General features: G+C 47.6%; 2 protein-coding genes across 11 annotated transcripts in view; one reads left to right on the top strand and one right to left on the bottom strand.

Moving 5' to 3' along the window:
- Positions 1–10,762, top strand: part of SMYD3 (SET and MYND domain containing 3) — a 344,076-nt gene extending 333,314 nt beyond the window's left edge. For 4 of the 10 annotated variants that reach the window (XM_038761101.1, XM_038761110.1, XM_038761109.1 and 1 more), the window contains 9 exons: positions 1,745–3,196; positions 3,310–3,646; positions 4,330–4,551; positions 6,124–6,229; positions 6,697–6,756; positions 7,604–7,868; positions 7,960–7,995; positions 9,147–9,248; positions 10,696–10,762. In XM_038761101.1, the coding sequence (XP_038617029.1) occupies positions 1,745–1,849 (105 nt within the window). In that variant the 3' untranslated portion in view covers positions 1,850–3,196; positions 3,310–3,646; positions 4,330–4,551; ... (4 more) ...; positions 9,147–9,248; positions 10,696–10,762. The remainder of the gene's footprint in view (positions 1–1,744; positions 3,197–3,309; positions 3,647–4,329; positions 4,552–6,123; positions 6,230–6,696; positions 6,757–7,603; positions 7,869–7,959; positions 7,996–9,146; positions 9,249–10,695) is intronic. The other 6 variants (XM_038761104.1, XM_038761103.1, XM_038761108.1 and 3 more) reach the window with 6 other exon arrangements.
- KIF26B (kinesin family member 26B) overlaps positions 9,242–17,727 on the bottom strand; it is a 277,322-nt gene continuing 268,836 nt past the window's right edge. Inside the window, 3 exon segments of the mRNA XM_038761100.1 lie at positions 9,242–11,353; positions 12,976–13,126; positions 13,421–13,623. Coding sequence (XP_038617028.1) covers positions 11,205–11,353; positions 12,976–13,126; positions 13,421–13,623 — 503 coding nt within the window. The 3' untranslated portion in view covers positions 9,242–11,204.

The raw sequence follows: 17,727 nt of genomic DNA, 5'->3' as shown, positions 1-17,727 counted from the left end.
GCATAATCGTCATCAGTATTTATTGAGTGCTTACTGTTTTCAGAGCACTGTACTATGCACTTGGAAGAGTACATTAAAACAGAGTTGGTAGACATATTCCCTTCCCTCAGTGAACAGCAGACACAGTCATGCCCTTGTCCACTTAATAATCCTAATAATTGTGGTATGCATTAAGTGCTTATTACATGCTAGGTGCTGGGCTGGATACGATACAGTCAGATCATAGTCCCGGCCCCAAACAGGGTTCACAGTCTGAGAGAGAAGGTCAAGAGGTATCTAACCCAGCCCTCTGCATAAGGTTGTTATTCTCAAGCTTATAGAAGTGATTCTGTTCTTCCTTCTCACATCCTGTATTTGCTCTTATCTTGGCCCCACCATCTTTCCCTTCACCCTGATTCACGTAGACACTTTTGGCGCATGACAGTGTGTCTTTTCCTGTTGTTTGGTAAACGACAAGCTGGGTGAATTCAATCTATCCCTCTGGTGTCCATCAGTTCCTATGCAGCTTTGTCATCTTCTGTTTAGACTGGCCCGAGAGATCTCCTTTCTGGGCAGGGCTGATGAGGCACACCCAGAGAGATAGTCAATGGGTGATCATCGTAATATATCCATTTTTAAAATGTGACCTGTTTATTGTTTCTAACTTTGTCATCGTTGGACACATCCAATTTAGAGCATGACCATAATTCTATAATTAAAAAAAAAATTGGGTGAGAGCAAAATCAATTCCAGAGACCCTTTCATTATTCATAAGTGAACCATATGCCTGTCATGTCCCAGATAATCTATGCCACCGTTTCTTTTATGACATTTAAAGTCTGCAAACAGACACAGTCACCCTCTCAGGGTGTTATGAGGAGTCCTCAGTGAAAGATTTTGGGAGGGTTTTTTTTAACTATTGCTAGCTTTTTTTAAAATAAATTTAATAGCAAGCGATAAGCTTTCCCTAACACAGACCTGTTCTGATTTTCTACATCCGTAATCTGCTTTATATGCTGCTGCCAGAAATTAAACCCAAATCATTTTCCCGGCAGTGCCTAGTCAGAAGCGAGAGAGGCCACTGAAAGCAATCACTCTGCTTTGGCTAGCTGTATTCTATCATGATGTGAAATGTTGTTATCAGAAAAATGATCATTCTCCATTCTCCGAAGGTTAAGCATCACAGTTGGGCTTCTGAAAGCTGAATTCCCAGCTGGAGTAACAAAGATGGTGTTCATGTCACCAAACTCCTTGCTGGGGCCCATTCCATAAGGTGCCCTACAAGATTGTAAGCTCTTTCAGGGCAGGGATCCCTATCTACTTTCTCATCCTATAAAGAGTAAGTGCTCAATAAATAATGTTGATTAGGTGGTCTAGCATTAGTCAACCTCCCCCTCCTCTTCCTCCTTGCCCACCTCTTCCCTCTGGCCCCGCTGCTTCCTCCTTGCCCCTCTCTTCTTTCTGTCCTTCCATTTTCCTTCTCCCCATCCTTCTCTCTAGTGACTCCCCATTTCTGGCCACACTCCCCAGTGGCCTTATCCTCAACCTGCCCCAGGTAACCAGGTGGATTCCAGTGTTGGATGAGATAGAGGCATCCGCCAGAGCAAGGTGGAATGGTGAGGTGTCTCTGCCACCATCTGAAGGAGGCTTGGTGGTGTTGGGGGCCATCCTTTAAGGAGCAGGAAGGAGGGGGCCGATACAGGGAGGGCCAGAGGAGCAGGTGGTGGGGATAGTGGCCATGCATTCACCCTTCCTCCTTTTCCAGGCTTTTGACCTCCTGAAAGTGACCCACGGCAGAGGACACAGCTTGACGGAGGAGCTGCTGACGCTTTTGGGGGACTGTGAGGCCAGCCTGAGGGCCACTGAGTGAGGAGGGCCTCCCAGGGCTGGAAGGCCAGGGCTCCAGATAAAAGAGAACACAAAGCATTGTTGGAAATGCCTAGGCCGAGTCTGCTATCCTCAGTCTAGCAATGATCTTCTGGTTTGCTCTGCAAGTGCCCCACCCCAGTGAAATGACGGCATTTGATTCTACCGGCCAGTGAGGTCTTGCAGGCGTTTTGCACGTCAATAAAAGCCTTAAAATGATTTCTAAAACCCAGCTTCTCTCTCCTTACCAGACTGAGAATATTTTGTCACTTTAGGGGTCTCCCAAGGGGCTTGCAATAAGAGGCAATACCAGAGTCAGAAAATGCACTTAGCACTAAGCCTAGACTCAGTGGAGACTGTGCTGCTTGGTAACTGTTGTCTGTTCCTCCTTCCTCCTCTTCTTGGTCCCCTTTTTGGGTGTGCTAGAAATCTCAGGACAGTGTGTTTGCTTTTTTCTCTTGCCTACCTCCCAATCTGTGTATGTACAATTGGGATAGTCCGTGTCCTCTCATTGTCCCCCAAGGTCAGGTCCACTTGACAAATTCCGGCCTATAGAACAAACAATTGGTTGACACTTGTGATGGTGCCTGTCCTCACAGTGATACTTAGACTTATTCTGTTCTCTCTTTCAGTTTGAGGGAAGGAGTAGGGCCTCCACAAGGACAACTACTTCTTTGGTTTCTATTTCCCAGGTGCTTAGTACAGTGCATTGTACCCAGGGGAAGCTCAATAAATAGTGTTCCCAGTCTACAGCCCTTTCTTCTACTACTGCCACCTCGCTGTATCCAGACAGACGCATGCTGTCAGCAGGATGATCCCGAATCTGCCATCGAGTTCTCGTGGAAGAGTTTTCACAGATAATTTTTTTGATTTTGGATGTCTCTCATCCTTTTTGTCATTTCTCTTCTGCCACCTCCTGTGTGCCATTTGGTTCACTTTTACCTCCAAAGCCCAGGCCCACGGAACAGTGTTTCACGTCTGCTCTCCTTCTGGGGACGAAGACAACCATATTTAGTAAAGGTGAGATTCAGCTGATGTATGTTAGTGAGACAGATAAAACCAGTGTGTGACTGTGATGTCACCCCCATTCACAGGTACTAGAACTGTTAATTACGCATAATGGCTGGTGCAGTTTCTTGGTCTGCCTCTTTGGTGTCACCCCCTTGTGGGACAGAGACTATCCAATCTGCTTTTATTGTATTTACCCAAGTACTGTGCTTGTCACATAATAAGCTCTTAACAAATACCACAGTTATTAGTGTTTGAGTCTTTGTTCCAAGACAGCTCCCCTGTTTCTGAAGACTGCATTCCAGTTGGCTTGTCCTTTGCTCCACATTCCAGCTGTCTATGGGTAAGCCTCACCCTCTGAGGATTTGTATTTAAAATGTTTAATTTAGTTTAAAAATGTTAAAGTCTAAAATGAGATTTGTGTTTAAAATGTTTCCTCTTTCCTCTCTTTTTAAGGTTTCTCCTTTATCAACTCACAAAATATTAGCTGTTTCGATACGCAGTCCGTTCTACTCACATGACCCACCCAGCCAAAGCGTGGTGGCTGAAGGATTGATTGCATTCCAGGACCTCATTGTGTGATTTGCACACAGTAAGTGCTCAATAAGTGCGACTGAATGAATGTAATCCTAACTGGCCATTTAATGTTCTGAAGTGGCGACTCTGGGACTGACTCAGGAGTCGGTCCAGCTCCTGGGGCCAGCATGGACCCCCGCTTGGCCCGGTGCTGCCTAGCTGAGGATTCGGTCGGCTCTCAATCCAAGAGGAAGCTGGATCAGCAGCGAGATGACATGTGAGTGAAGACCCTTCCCCTAAGTCTGGGGGCGAGGAGGGTTGGGGGTGGGACAGAGGGTAACTGGTTCCTTCGGCTCCCTCCGGACCGGTTTTTCCCAAGAGGGAGGTGGCCCAACAGATAATGATTTAGCTTGTGGGGGACTCTGATCCAGCAGGAAATGAATGCCAATGCTATGGTAAGGGGAATACATGGTGGTCTCTGCAGCTTCAGCTGCTGCTTAGGGAGTACCATCTAGCCCACCACCAGGAGGCAAAACAAACCTGGAGAGAGGGGAGCTAGAAGGTGTTTTGGTCAGAGAGAAAATAGCAAAAGAGACCTCTCCAAGTCCTGTTCAACCCTGAGCCTTCCCCATAGCATATTTGTTCCTCAGCTATCCCTCTTTGCCTGGTTCAGCGTGTGTTTGGCAGGAGCAAGTGATTGAGGGGCTGGATAGGGCAGTCCTGGGCCATGCTGCCTATGGTTGTGGTCCCTCCTGGAGCCTGAAGCCAGCATGCACGTGTTCCTGTCTCAATCAATCAATGGAATTTATTGAGCACTTACTAGGTGCAGAGTCTCTGTCTCTCTAGACCCTCAACCTCTTCCACCTCTCCTCTGTGGGAAGATCTATGGAGAGATGACCCCCCACACACACACACACCCAATGCTGAATCCAGTGTCCCTGACTCACTTGTGTCCTTTAGAACCTGATCTGAACCCAACCTGTCCCCAGTATCTACTTGGAAGGCAGAACATTTGGAGGCGGCCAAACCATCTTCCCACGGCTCCTTGTGGCTGGAGCTTGGCTTAATCTTCTCTTCGATTTCTGGATCTTCAGGAGTCAGTGTGCTCACCAGAGGTTAAGCTGAAGTCAGACGCTACACTCACACCCGGCAATCGAAATTGTGCTTTCAAACACCCCCGAGGTAGGTTTTGGAGGGGGCGGCCGTGGTTGGGTGAGATGGACTGGTTTTCCCCAACGCACAAAGCTATTTCTCTTCAAGATCCTTTCGATGGTGGGCGGGGGGGCGGGTGGACAGGGTGAAATTTTTCCATTGTAATTGGACTCATAGAACCACTGTGGATCAATAATAATCATAGTAATACTGTCACAGCTTGAAAAGTATAGAGACTTATTTCCAAGGACTCTCAGTCACTCACAGGGATTGACGTTTATTCTCTCAGCAGCCTCTTAGGGAAGGGGAGGTGGTATCTCCATTGTATAGCGGGCAAAACTAAGGTTTGGAGAAGTTAAGAAACCAACCCCAAACCCCTGCATTTATATATCTATGTACCCAGCCTATTTTTTAGTTCTGATAAGATCATCCTCTAGACTTGTATACTTATTACGGGCAGGGAACATGCCTGCTAATTCTGTTGTATTATACTCTCCCAAGTACTTAGAATAGTGTTCTGCACAGGAGGACGAGGGCAGAGACAGGCAGGTGTGTGTGTGTGTGTGTGTGTGTGTGTGTGTGTGTGTGTGAGAGAGAGAGAGAAAGACAGACTGCATCTCGAGTCTTCTCTAGGTAGGGTCTTTTTTTTTTTTTAAATGGTATTTGTTAAGTGCTTACTGTGTGCCAAGCACTGTACTAAGGACTGGGGTAGATAGAAGATAATTGGGTTGCTCACAGCCTTAATCCCCATTTTACAGATGAGGTAAATGAGGCAGCTGAGGCACAGAGATGTGAAGTGACTTGCCTAATCACAAAGCAGACAAGTGGTGAAGCCGGGTGTAGAACCCAGGTCCTTTTGACTCCAGGCCCATGCTCTAGCCATTTGGCCACACTGCTTCTCTACAGCAGACAGCAGTGCTGTTTTCTGACTGTGAGGGCTTCCTCTGAAACCCCTCACCCTCCCACTTCAGGGGGCTCCCAGCAGCTATGTGGGGCTCCCCCCCACCCCCACCCAGCTTGTCCTTCTTTCCCTCCAGGGCACATTGAGGAGCTGGATGGAAACCACAACTAGCGGTAGAATAAACGTAAACATTTAATGTCACTATAGTTTCTCTTAAACACCAGATTTTTGACAATATGCTTCACACCTCATATACCACAAAAGGTGAGAGTTCATTTTCCATCAAACAATAAACTTCACATTGGTCATTCATGGCAAAAGGCTGAATGGATTCATGTGGGTGAACTCGCAAGGGGTCCAAGGTTTGGGTCTTACCTACGCTTGAGGCAGCTGCTTTTCCTTTTGTCTATCGAATGACAGCTCGGCAAAGATAGACATATAGCTCTTTATCGGTTTCTCATATATATACACGTATGTTCTATCTACTGTATACATACTGTCTCTGTTCTACTTCTCTAGAATAAAAATTTGCTGCTGACTGTGTCATCATCAGGACTTTCATTGTAAACCAAGACAAAGTGACTGGGATCCTGTGGGATCTTACCTGATTCAAGCCTTAGGCTTTGGGATTGGGCCCTAATCCTTGTCCCCTCTGGTTTATCCACTCTCTCTCCCTCCCTCCCGTTTCTCAACCAATACAGGTGGTCCTGGAGTGAGAAAGAACACGGCCACAGACAGGATGAAATGGATCCAGCAATTGTACACTTCAATGCATAGCACTTAGATAAGCATTTCCAACCATAATGGGTAAATAAATTATAAAATACAAGCGACTCTATAAAACAAGAACATCCTGAGTTTACAAATAAATTAGATCCTCTTCATACATCACAAATCATCATGTGGGGGTGATTGGCAGTTTCAGCTATGGAGATGGAAGGGTTTGGACCGTAAAACATGAGGAAGTTAATTTCTAGGTTCTGAAAACATGTGTGTGAGCCTTACGGAGATACTCCCCCTCCCCCCATCCCACCCCTCCCCCCAACCCCTCTCCCCACACACATAAACTGGTGAGTACATCCCTAACTAGAGTATATCGATTATATGCAACAGATCGGACTGAAACTGCCTCAAGCACCGTTTTATTTCTGGAATTCTTAAGTACGCTCAGTATAGAGTAGGACCACTCCAAGTCAGAATGTGTTCCTTGGAGAGCTGAAAAGTTATTTCATAAATTTCAGAAGCTTTTTTTTTTTCTTTTTATGCACATTTAGGTTTCGCTTCCAAGGGTCTGGCTGGCCGGAATGCCACTGCTGCCCTGAAATCATCAGTCGGTGAGCCCTGGGGTTCCACTGGGGCTTTTTGTGGTCAGGGGAGGTGGATTTGAAGCCTTTTGGCAAGCTGCAGGGGCACTAAGGGGAAATTGCATTTGTGCTGGAAGACAGAGAACACAATGGTGTTGGGGACCCAAAGCTCCTTGCGTTTAGGTTTTAAGCCTTAGTTACTTGGCCAAGTAGCCTGGTCCCATCCTTGGGTTAACCAAAAGCCAACCGCCTCAGGTGGATGCAGGGAGCCTTACACCCTAAAAATAGTGGACTCATGTAGAGCCTAGCTAGCCCTACAGTCTGGACCAAAGCACCCCCCACCCCTAGTCCGCTCCATGACTGAGCGCCTCTTTGTTGCTCAAGCCCCGAGTGGGGTGTGCAGTTTTTTTCCCTTTAATGCTCTTGATTGGCAGTTTGCCCTAGAAAAAGCAAGAGGGAAAGGGTGTCCACTTAACAGTCAAAAGAGCCTCAGGCCCCAGGTCAGAAGCTGCTCCTCCTGACCAGAGTGAGGCCAGAGTTCCTCTCTTCTACGGTGCCCTATGGCTGCCCGACTCCATGTTTACTGAACCTTTGTATGTGTCCATCCTCCAGCCGGGGCAGCACTACACCCCACGCTCAGCCCACTGAACGTCACAGGACAGTGTCTGGGGCCCGCACTGGCCAAGATTAAGGTTGTGGTTGCCAGGAGAGGGAGAAATTAAGAAAAGCATAGGATTAAAAAAAAAAAAACCCACCTCCACCTTTCAGCTGGAAATCAAAAGCATGCTGGCCCTACAGCTCTTGAGCCAGAAAGGGCTGACGCCAGCAGAGGCCACACAAAAGCCCTCTTTCTAATGGGTTTCTTCGGTGTTTCCAGATGCTTCCAGCCCCAGTCACCATCTGGTAAGAAAAGGAAGCACCATGGCAGATTTCCCACCTTCATCACAGACTGCTTCCTCCTCTGCCACAGGGTCTCGCTGAAGATATGTGTCCTGTCTTGGGGAAGCACAGGATTGGATCTCGTTCTTGCATGCTTCCAACTACTGAGTCAATGAAGCATTTACTGTTGTTCTTCACTAAGGTCAAAATCGGCTTAATGGAGAATAATTCTGGGGCATCACGTAGCTTGCTGCAAGAACTCAGTAAGAAGAGAAGTGGAGGGGAGGCGCCTGGATAGGCTAAGAGGGATGTTTCTACCACAGCTGGTCTAAGCATATTCTCTTTCTCTGAAAGGTGTGAGCAGTGGACAGGACCGACTGTAGGAGAAAGGTGAGACACAGAGATGTCCTGCAGTAATACCTGTAACACGGTATAATTTGACATTCTCGATGGGGGAGAAGAAAAAAAAAACCTAAGACACAACTTTAGGAAAGGTAATGCTGAAAGAATATGACCTGTGGTTCCCCTGAAAGAGCAGTCAAGATATGAGAGACTTACAAGAAGCCCAGAGGCCTGGGTAAGTGTGTAGCACAGAATAGAAAAGAGTGACCCTAACAAGGCTAACTGGCAGAGCAAGAGAAGCTGCGCAAATGGAAAAATCATCCCTTATTAAAATGGAAACCTCACCCATGTGAGGAGCAGGGGGGGGAAAGTCCATAATGAGTGAGGTGCTAGCTGCAAACAGAAAGCTAGAAGGCAGCAGGTGATGTTGGCCGATCGCGGGATAAAAGTAATAGCCCTTAGGGATGGGAAGATGTTTTCCTGGGAGCATGAGTGGGTTGAATGCTTGCTGATGTCCTGCATTGGCATCAAGTACCTGGTCAGGTGCCCGTGGACTAGAGACAGGAAGTCGCATGGACAGGAAATAGTAACAGATTCAAAGGGATTTGGATAGTCATGGATGCATGGTTCATAATGAATTATCAGAAGGAAAGTCAAGATTTCCAGACGGTTAATCCCTAATTGTTCGGACAACTTTGTAGGAAGGTAAAAGTCACAAGTTTCCTCCATGCATCCTGGCCTCCTCCTTATAGGAGATGGAATGCAGAGATTATTTATTTATGTTGTCATATAATCACTTGTCCTATTGAGGAATCTTACATTTTTTTAATATCAGACTACGCACTAAAAGAAAGGGGAGATGAGAGGGGAGGAAAAAAAAATGGCTCACCCCTTCCTGGGAAGTAGTCCATAGCTTTTAGGAAGATGACGTCATCAACAATATGAATCCCTGTGGAATTTGTGCCTTTCTCTCATCCTGTGAATGGCACCAGATTGATTGGTACATTGGAGATGGTCAGGAAATAAGTTCTGAAGCCTCATGAATATCGAAATAGGTTCTGAAGCCTCATGAATACTAAATTCCCATAATTTGTGGCAAATCAGGGTTCACGTCAAGACAGTGATTAATCCCAGCTTTGCTCAGGTACAGTGCCCTGAACTTTAACTCAAACCTAAAATGTATTGGTTTCTTTCACCAGCAGAGAAAGAGAAGACTCAGCTGGTGGCAAGCAGAAATGTACGACTTCAACTCCTTGAACGGGATATTGAAATGACTGCAGTGGAGATTTTTGAGTTTGGAGGTGAGATGAAATTCTGATCTCCATTCCCAAACACAAAAGTGAAGTGGAGGAAGGAGCTCTCAGAATGGGCTGAAGCGGTAACCCATCTGCATGTTCCAAAAGGGGCAGATTTACAGTGGCCCGGGCCCAATGAACAGAGGTCTTCAGGACCACTTGGGTCTGAAGGGAGAGAAATGGGAGAGGGAGTTCTGCACTTGGTTTGGAAAGGAAAATGATCGGCTTATTCCTTGGAAAGCAACAGAGCCTGGTAGGAAGAGCTCAGGACCAGGGCCTAGATCGGTTCCTAGGCCCCTTGGTGTTATTAATTTTGCTATTTAGTAAGCACTGGATTGGCTACAAAGTAAACAGATCAGACACAGTGCCTGTCCTTCACAGGGCTCGCAGTCAAAGTGGGAGCATGTTGAATCCCCATTTTACAGATGAGGAAACTGTAGCCTAGAGAAGTTACATGACCTGCCCAAGGTCACCCTGCAGGCTGGGATTGAAACCCAGGTCCCCTGACTCCCAGGACCACGCTCTCTTCCCTAAGCCACACAGCTGCTCATGGTATTGGGTATCGTTGGGCCAATCTGTAAAATGGGGCTGCTAAAACCAGCTTCCCAGAGCCGATGCACAAATGGAAGCCCATAGTGTGAGCCCTGGACACGGAAGCAACACGGCTAGTGCTGTGGGCTTCAGTCTCCCTTTGGGGGTCCCCAGCTGCATCAACCATGAGGCTGAGGGCATAGGTCCCTGAGGCTCCTTCTCCTAGGCTGCAGCCCCCAGTTTGGGATTTCAGAAAGAGCTGCTCCTTTTCTGGGCTAAAGTTGAATTTTCAAATTGCAACCTGGTGGGAGTCCTCAGCCTTCCAGGTCACATCTGGGAAATGTCTCAAAATAGTCAACGCACCTTTACGTGAGGGCCCTCAATTTCTAAGTGGGCTCCTAGAGCGAAAGATGACCGGGATGGAATGCAGGAGGAGGAGATTCAGCTCAGTGGGTCATTTCTCAGGGAACTGATCCAACCTTGATCACTGAACCTCTCTGGGCTCCCATCAGTTTCCTCATCTGTAAAATGGGGACAAGACAGAGAGACAGGCGCTGTGTCCGATCTGATTACCTTCTATCTACCCCAGGGCTGCCTCACCCATGACAGCCGGCCTATCTGGGTAGGGATTCCCCATCTCCTCTTTCAGGCTCAAAACCCCCAAAAGGCCCTCTCTATTTGGCCTTCTCAGCTTTAGGGAGTCCACATTTCTGTGGGAGTGGCCTTACTCTGGGAACCATAAAAGACAGTTAACACTTACTCATTCATAAGCTGTACTGATTAGGAAATATCTCTACAAACACAAGTTACTTAGAAACAGCAAGTCAGAAATAGGATAAAACACAGAGAAAATGAGCTGTAAATAGATTTCAAAAATGGGTCTTGATTCTCTTTTTTGTTTGTTTTGTTCTTTTTTGACTAGCACCATCTGTACACGAAAAAGTATGAACATAAATGTTTGGATAATAAAGATTTGCAAGGCACTTGAACAGTCGTTCTGGGTAATGTTTTCTCTCTAAGCTTTCAGTCAGCAAGCTTGGGCTCCTGGCGGCCCTTCCTCAGCCACGGCAGGGGAAGCTCTGGGTTCTCCCATGGGCAGTTCCTATGTACAAACATGTCCTTTAAGGTTTCTCAAAGTGCTCTGTCAGTCTCGTGGGGGAGGTGGCGGCCCTGGGGCCGCAGCCTCCTCTTGTCTCCTGTGGCACTTGGTGTTGGGGAGCCTCGAGACACAAAAACAAAATACCCTTCCACACACGCTTCGGCTGGACTTGTCATCGACCTTCCTCCTCATTCTGTAGTCTTTGGGTGCTTGTGCAATGGAGGCGGGGGCATCGGACCGTCTCAAGTCCTGGTGGAGGGGAGCGGAACCGGGGGAGGGATGGTTTGGGGGTAGGGGGAGGAAAGGGGACGCATCCCGCACTCACTGTCTCTTTACCGACGTCTGGAGGTGATGTCGAAGCAGGTGATCATCATGAGGTGGGCCTTGCAGAAGTTCACTCGGCTCTCCAGGCGCTCTGTGACGCACTCCAGGGCCTCCAGATACTCCAGAGAATCCAGCTCGAATGCCTGCTCCAGGTCAACTGCGAGGCCCAGACCCCAAACGGGAAAGCAGGGGTTAGGCTTTTTGCCATCAGCAGCACTCGTTATGCAGTTTTACCTGAGTTTTCTCTGTTTGGATTTGTTTTCAGTGTGGGTCAGTCTTCCCCATTCCTTCCTGCCTGGGGCCAGGATCTGGGTTAGGAATCTGGGTCCGTGTTCTTGGGAAAGGGCCTTGTGCACTGTAAATGTTGATAACGGTGATTGACTCTGACTAGACCCACAAAGAAAAACAACCCAAAGGCCTAGCCCTTCTGGGTTTGCCCTCCAACCAGAAAAGCTGTTGAGATTCCCAAACTGAAAATCACTGCATTGTGTCCTTTTAGTTCTCGGACCAGAAGTGGCTGCCTATGTACATGGTACTGGGAGGAGATGTATTTCCTGGGAATTCTAAACATTCACACACGGAGGGAACAGTGTCTACCAATTCTATTGTACTGTCCTTTGTCCAGCGCTTTTGAACCATGTTCTGCACTCAATAAATACCACTGACTGAATGGTTAACATTTACATTTGTTATGCCCTGAAAAAGGTGTGACTTCCTGAGATGATGAAAAATCTCCCAGTTGGCCTTGGGCAAAAGAGCTCTTGAAAAACCACCTTTAAGTGACAGGAGCACATATGGCTACAGATGAGTAGGGGAAGGGAAGCAGAGAGACTGAAGGGAGATTTGAAGGGTCTGGGGGAGAAGACTAGTTGGGGGCCTGGTCTCTAGTAAGATTCCAGGAGGACTGAGTTTGTGTCTGTGATATTTGGGTTCCCCCTCAACCCCACAGCACAACGTACCTATTTATAAATTATTTATTAATATTAATCTCTCCCACTCTAGACTGTAAGCTTAGCTGTCAACAGGCAACATGTCTACCAACTGTTATATTGTACTCTCCCAAGTGCTTAGCACAGTGCTGTGCACACAGTAAGTGCTCAATGAATACCACTGACTGATTGTCATCCAGTTTCCCAAATGGGCAAATGGAAGGCAAAAATAAGTGCCACCTGAAATCTATACTATAAGATACTACCTAAATAGCTACTGCAAGCAATGATATTTCAGATGCAGAAATATCATTCTGTGTTTGGAAGGAAACACAGGATCTCCATAAACAGAAATGATCCCGGGGAAATGCTTTTCCATCTGAAAAATTTGCTCCTGCTTTCTGAACCCTTCTGTCTTTTTCCTAGGATTGCAAATGATAGCTTATTAAGGACTCTATAAATTCCTGTCCATTTCAGCCTCAAAACAGAGTGTGATTTTGTGGCGTGGGAGCAGATGTATCACACAGTCTTTACATTTGGGTGATTGCTTACACCCCCCCCCCCCCCCAACATACACACACACACAAATCTCATCTTCAGGTGCTATGGGCATAAGAAGTAATCTTGTGAGAGTTGCTTTTCACTGCTCTATTCTGCCCGAATCCACTCCAGTTCTTGGCCAGCAGGATTGCTCAATCAGTTCTAACGGGTACTTTGGATAGAACGACATTGCTGCCAATTCACAATCGGCCCATCTATAAACTGGACCATAGGGTGTGTGCCCACTGGTCAGAAACGACCCTGGGACCCTTACATGGCATACGTGTGGCGTATAGGGGTGGGGGCTTACATTCACTGAGCCACTTGTTGGGATCCAGCATCAGATACTGTTTGGTCATTTCCAGCTCCTTCATTAGCCACTCGTACTTGGCCCGGACCTCGGCGATCCGCTGCTGGCGGTGCTCCAGGGTCTTCAGCTTGGCGTTGAAGCAGACCAGCTCCTGCCATGGAGGGGAAGGGTGAGGGGATGGGACAGGGAGGGAGAAGTGAAAAGGAGCTCAGGTTAAATGCTCGCAGGTCAACTTCTCCTGGTGAGGAATCCGGGGGGAAGAAGAGGGATCCATCAGCGAAGGGGCCAAGGGATGGGGGGAGGGTGGTGGTAGATAAATGGATTGAGGCCCAAACAACTGATCTGAGGAGCGAAACGGGGGGTGGGCTAAGTCCCAGGAAACGTCAGGGGACGGCGGCCTTGGGAACAACCAGGGGGCAGGGCTCGAGGCCGCCTCCTTCCTCACCTTGCCATCCCCACCGCGCCGCCTCTGGAGCCTCTCCACGTCATCAATCTCATAGACCTTGATCTCGAAGGGTTCCCCAAGGCCCCGTGGTGCGCTGCGCATGGGACCGTCAACCCAGCGGAGGCCAGGACCGCTGGCGGGCTTCCGCACCGGAGAGGTGGCATCCAGGGAAAGGGCAGGGATCAGCCTCCGCCTCTGAGAACCTACACAACAGATCAAGACGTCAGTCAGGCTGCTACCAGCCTCATCTTGGGCCCGAGCCGGGGCACTCTTCGGATTACCCCACCCCAACCCTGAAACGCAAGGACAGCCTCGCACTAACTACAAACTTGAGCAACAGAGTGGGCTTTTTTTTCATTCTAAGGGCAAGGGTTTTTTTTATCCTCAGTAAGGATAAGAAGAAGAAGCAGAAATAAGCATCAACAGGTTTTGATGACTGCAGGACGAGTTCCATCTGTGGGATTCTGTAGGGTTGGTGAGAAGCTGGGATGGGAGACAGTAGAGCCAAGCAGCTGGTCTGAAGCGCGCACACACACCAAAATAAGAAGCAGCGTGGCTCAGTGAAAAGAGCCCGGGCTTTGGAGTCAGAGGTCATGGGTTCAAATCCTGGCTCCACCACTTGTCAGCCGTGTGACTTTGGGCGAGTCACTTCACTTCTCTGTGCCTCAGTTACCTCATCTGTAAAATGGGAATTAAGACTGTGAGCCCCCCGTGGGACAACCTGATCACCTTGTAACCTCCCCAGCGCTTAGAACAGTGCTTTGCACATAGTAAGTGCTTAATAAATGCCATTATAAAAAATAAAATTTGTCTGGGTTTAGGAACCCAGGGGTTCCAAAGCAACCAGGCCATGTGAGGTAATCAAGCCCCCAAAGGGCCTGAGTGGGGGCTGGGATGGCTCTGAGGCCCTGCTTTCCCCAGGTGTTTGGCTCCTGGACTCGGTCTCCTCGTCTGTGTTCTAGTCATGAAACACAATCTTATAAGGAAGGAAAATGAAAGGGAAGAGAACTCTAGAAACTTAAATGGCATCACCCAAAAATCTCTAAATCTGTCCCTCACTTCACGCTGTGGGAAGGAAGAGGAGTGTGTGTGTTGCGTGTGAACGTACATATGCATAAGTGAGAGCCAGCCAAGGTGGGAGAGAGATAACTACTTCTCCCCTGCCTTTACTTCACCATCCCACTTTCTTTGAAGAAGGCCTGCTTAATAAAGACAGGGACAGACACACGGATGCAAGACATACAAATCTGGCTGACTTCTTTCCTATTTTATAGTATCTCTGTGATTTCTCTCTGGGAAGGCCACCTACCTAGTTGGCCCACTGAAGTTACAAGAGTTCTCCTGGCTGTGGGAGAAGTCAGTCGGGTGCCAGAAGGGAAAGAACAAAAAACTACATGGAAGCCAAGAAGTTCAGTCACGTGGCTACAATGCAGAGGGTGAGTCGTGGTCATGCTGCTGGTTTTCTTTAGAGTCAAGTTTCATTTTTTTCAGGCCTTGTTCTCCTTTGCACTGCTAAATGAAAAATCCTGCCTGCAAATGATCTTAGTCTCCAACTTCCCCCGGCTAGACTGTAATCATCTTGAAGATATGGATCATGGCCATTTACTTTATGGTATGGCTCCCAAGTGCTTAACTCAATGTTCTGCACACCACAGGTACTCAAATACTATAGAGATAGATTGACTGATATGTTCCAGAACTAGGAAGCAAGTATTTCCAGGCTTCCCGAAACAATGGTCAGGTTCACACCAACCTTGAATGATGGTGCACAATGATTCTCACTGACTTCACTCAGTTTACTCATCTTTAATCTGGACAGAAACACTTTCGATGTTCAAATCAATACTGTGGGGTTAGCTTAAAGCCAGTTGAAGCAGAAGCACTATTTCAGTGCCTATGAAATGGACCACTTTTTTGGGGCAGGCTAGAAAAATGCAAGGCCCATGCTGAGAGCGCCCTGGACATACAATGCTGGAGGATGAATGGCAAATGTCAGACTTCCTTTTGGAAACCTGTTCCAGTTAATTCAGAATGCCCCAGATGCTTCATAACAACACCCAAGCTTAGCACTTATGTATTTTATTCATAACCCCAGCACTGAAGAACACAAAGTTTTACAGATTGTAAAATGGGGAGTCAATACCTGCTGTCCCTACCCTTTAGACATTGGGGCTCCAAGTGGGACTGGGACTGAGTATGATCAGATTATCCTCTATCTACCCCATCGCTGTATACAGTGCTTGGCACATAGTAAGCCTTTATCACCACAATTATTATGAACACCAGCCCCGGCAACCTCCCACCAATGCACTTGGCAGAGGCCTTCATTAACATCCGGCCTCCTGATGTCTGGTTTGCTACTACACCCTGCATGCTACCGTCCTTGGCCATAATAACCGCCTATGCCTGCTTAGGTCAAACCCTTCCCGGATCCTGGCAGCCAAACGCTCAGCACTGGCCATGGAAGTCAAGCGTGGCAAAAAGCATTACTCCGGTCCCTTTCAACTGAGATTTGCTGCATGAAATGGCCCAGCTCTGACCTGGGAAAATCAATGCTGTCATTGTAATGAACTAAGAAAACCAACAACAAACAGAAAAATTTTGACTGAGGCCCATTCCCTTCCCCCAGCTTCACTTCTCTAACACCTGTCACCTATTTGAAGGGGTCACTGACACCCAAAGTCAGCTTGCTTCTATTATTTCATCAATCAATGGTATTTATCAAGTGTTTACTGTGTACCCACTGTGGGCAGTGATTTGTCTGTTGTCTAATTATATTGTACACTCACAAGCACTTAGTACAGTGCTCTACACACAGTAGGTACCCAATACAATTGATTGATTGATTGCAGAGCAAGCCCTGTACAGAGCACTTAGGAGACTACATAAATGCACACAGATGTCCCCTGTCTACAAGGAGCTTAAAGCCTAGTAGGGGCCTTTGACAGGCCTTTGGGAGCTCAGCTTCCATTAGCAGGCTTCCTTCCCTCAGCCCCTCCCATGCTGCTAGAGAAGCAGCATAGCCTAGTGGATAGATCATGGGCCTGGGATTCAGAGGACCTGGGTTTTAATCCCAGCTCCCCATCTTGTCTGCTGGGTGACCTTGAGCAAGTCATTTAACTTCTCTGTGCTTCAGTTACCTCATCCGTAAAATGGGGATTAAGACTGTGAGCCCCATGTGGGGCAGGGACTGTGTCCAACCCAATTTACTTGCAATAATAATAATAATAATTGTGGTATCTGTTAAGGCGCTGTACTAAGTGCTGGGGTAGATACAAAGTAATTGGGTTGGACACAGTCTCTGGCCTGGCCTAGCCCCCTAAGGGTACAAGAATCCAGGCCCCCTCCCCAGGTTCTCCCATTCCCACCAAGGGTGAGTGGGGCAGACAAGAGAAGTAAGTGCCACGGGGACTGGGGAGAGCTGGGCGAGGGGAGAGGGTGGCTTTCCCTGGCAAATTCGCGCCCCTTAGACCCAAGAGGCGATCGCTTCGAGACACAGACCCGGAAGGGCAGTGGGCCAAGGGAGCACAACACAAAACCCTTGCTGCTGCTGGCCGTCAACCCGCAGAGGGGGCAGGCGCATAAATGTTCCTGACATTTAAAAAGCCTAGAAAAGGCTAAAGAAATTGAAGTTATGCCGCGTCACCTCATGGTCCTTGTGGGTGGGTGGTTTGTCAGAGCCCAACACTCCTAAACTCCACACCATGGAAGTGGAACCTGACGACTCGTGATTTTTCACCTAAAACCTGCGAGCTTAAAATGGGGCAAACATACTAAGATTCTGTACTGAATTTTCTTTGATAAGTTCAAAGGACAAAAAAACCCCAATTCAGAGCTGTCACACGCAATCACAGCACCCAGATGTGAACTCTGTGCCAAATAGCTGTTGTGAAGGGTGGGGGACAACGGCACTGGGGAACGATCCTGAAAGCAATCAGAGAATCGACCACCTAGAGAAAGATGCTAGTGTGGAAAAGCAATACTTTTTTCTTCTAGGGCACAGTTATTTTCCAAACAATTCAAAATGATGACAGTGAAATTTAGATTTATCTACCACGGCTTGAAACAACCCTGGGATTTGGAGGAGGGGAAGGAGGAAAAATAGCATTTTCAGCATTTCGGAACTTTCTGAGTAATTCTGATATCTAACCAGCCAACAGCAATTCCCTTCAAATAATTTTATGGCTCCTCTTAAAGGATCTGCTGTTGATTGATGTTGATCATGGCTGACAGCCAACATTTCGGCTAATAATAATCATAAATAAGGGGGACAAGGTCACCTCTCCATTGCTATATCCATTATCACA

The sequence above is a fragment of the Tachyglossus aculeatus genome, chromosome 19, assembly GCF_015852505.1.
Source record: "Tachyglossus aculeatus isolate mTacAcu1 chromosome 19, mTacAcu1.pri, whole genome shotgun sequence".
Taxonomy (NCBI): Eukaryota; Metazoa; Chordata; class Mammalia; order Monotremata; family Tachyglossidae; genus Tachyglossus; species Tachyglossus aculeatus.
The sequence above is the reverse complement of the archived record's forward strand: the minus strand, read 5'-3'. Positions and strand labels throughout refer to the sequence as shown.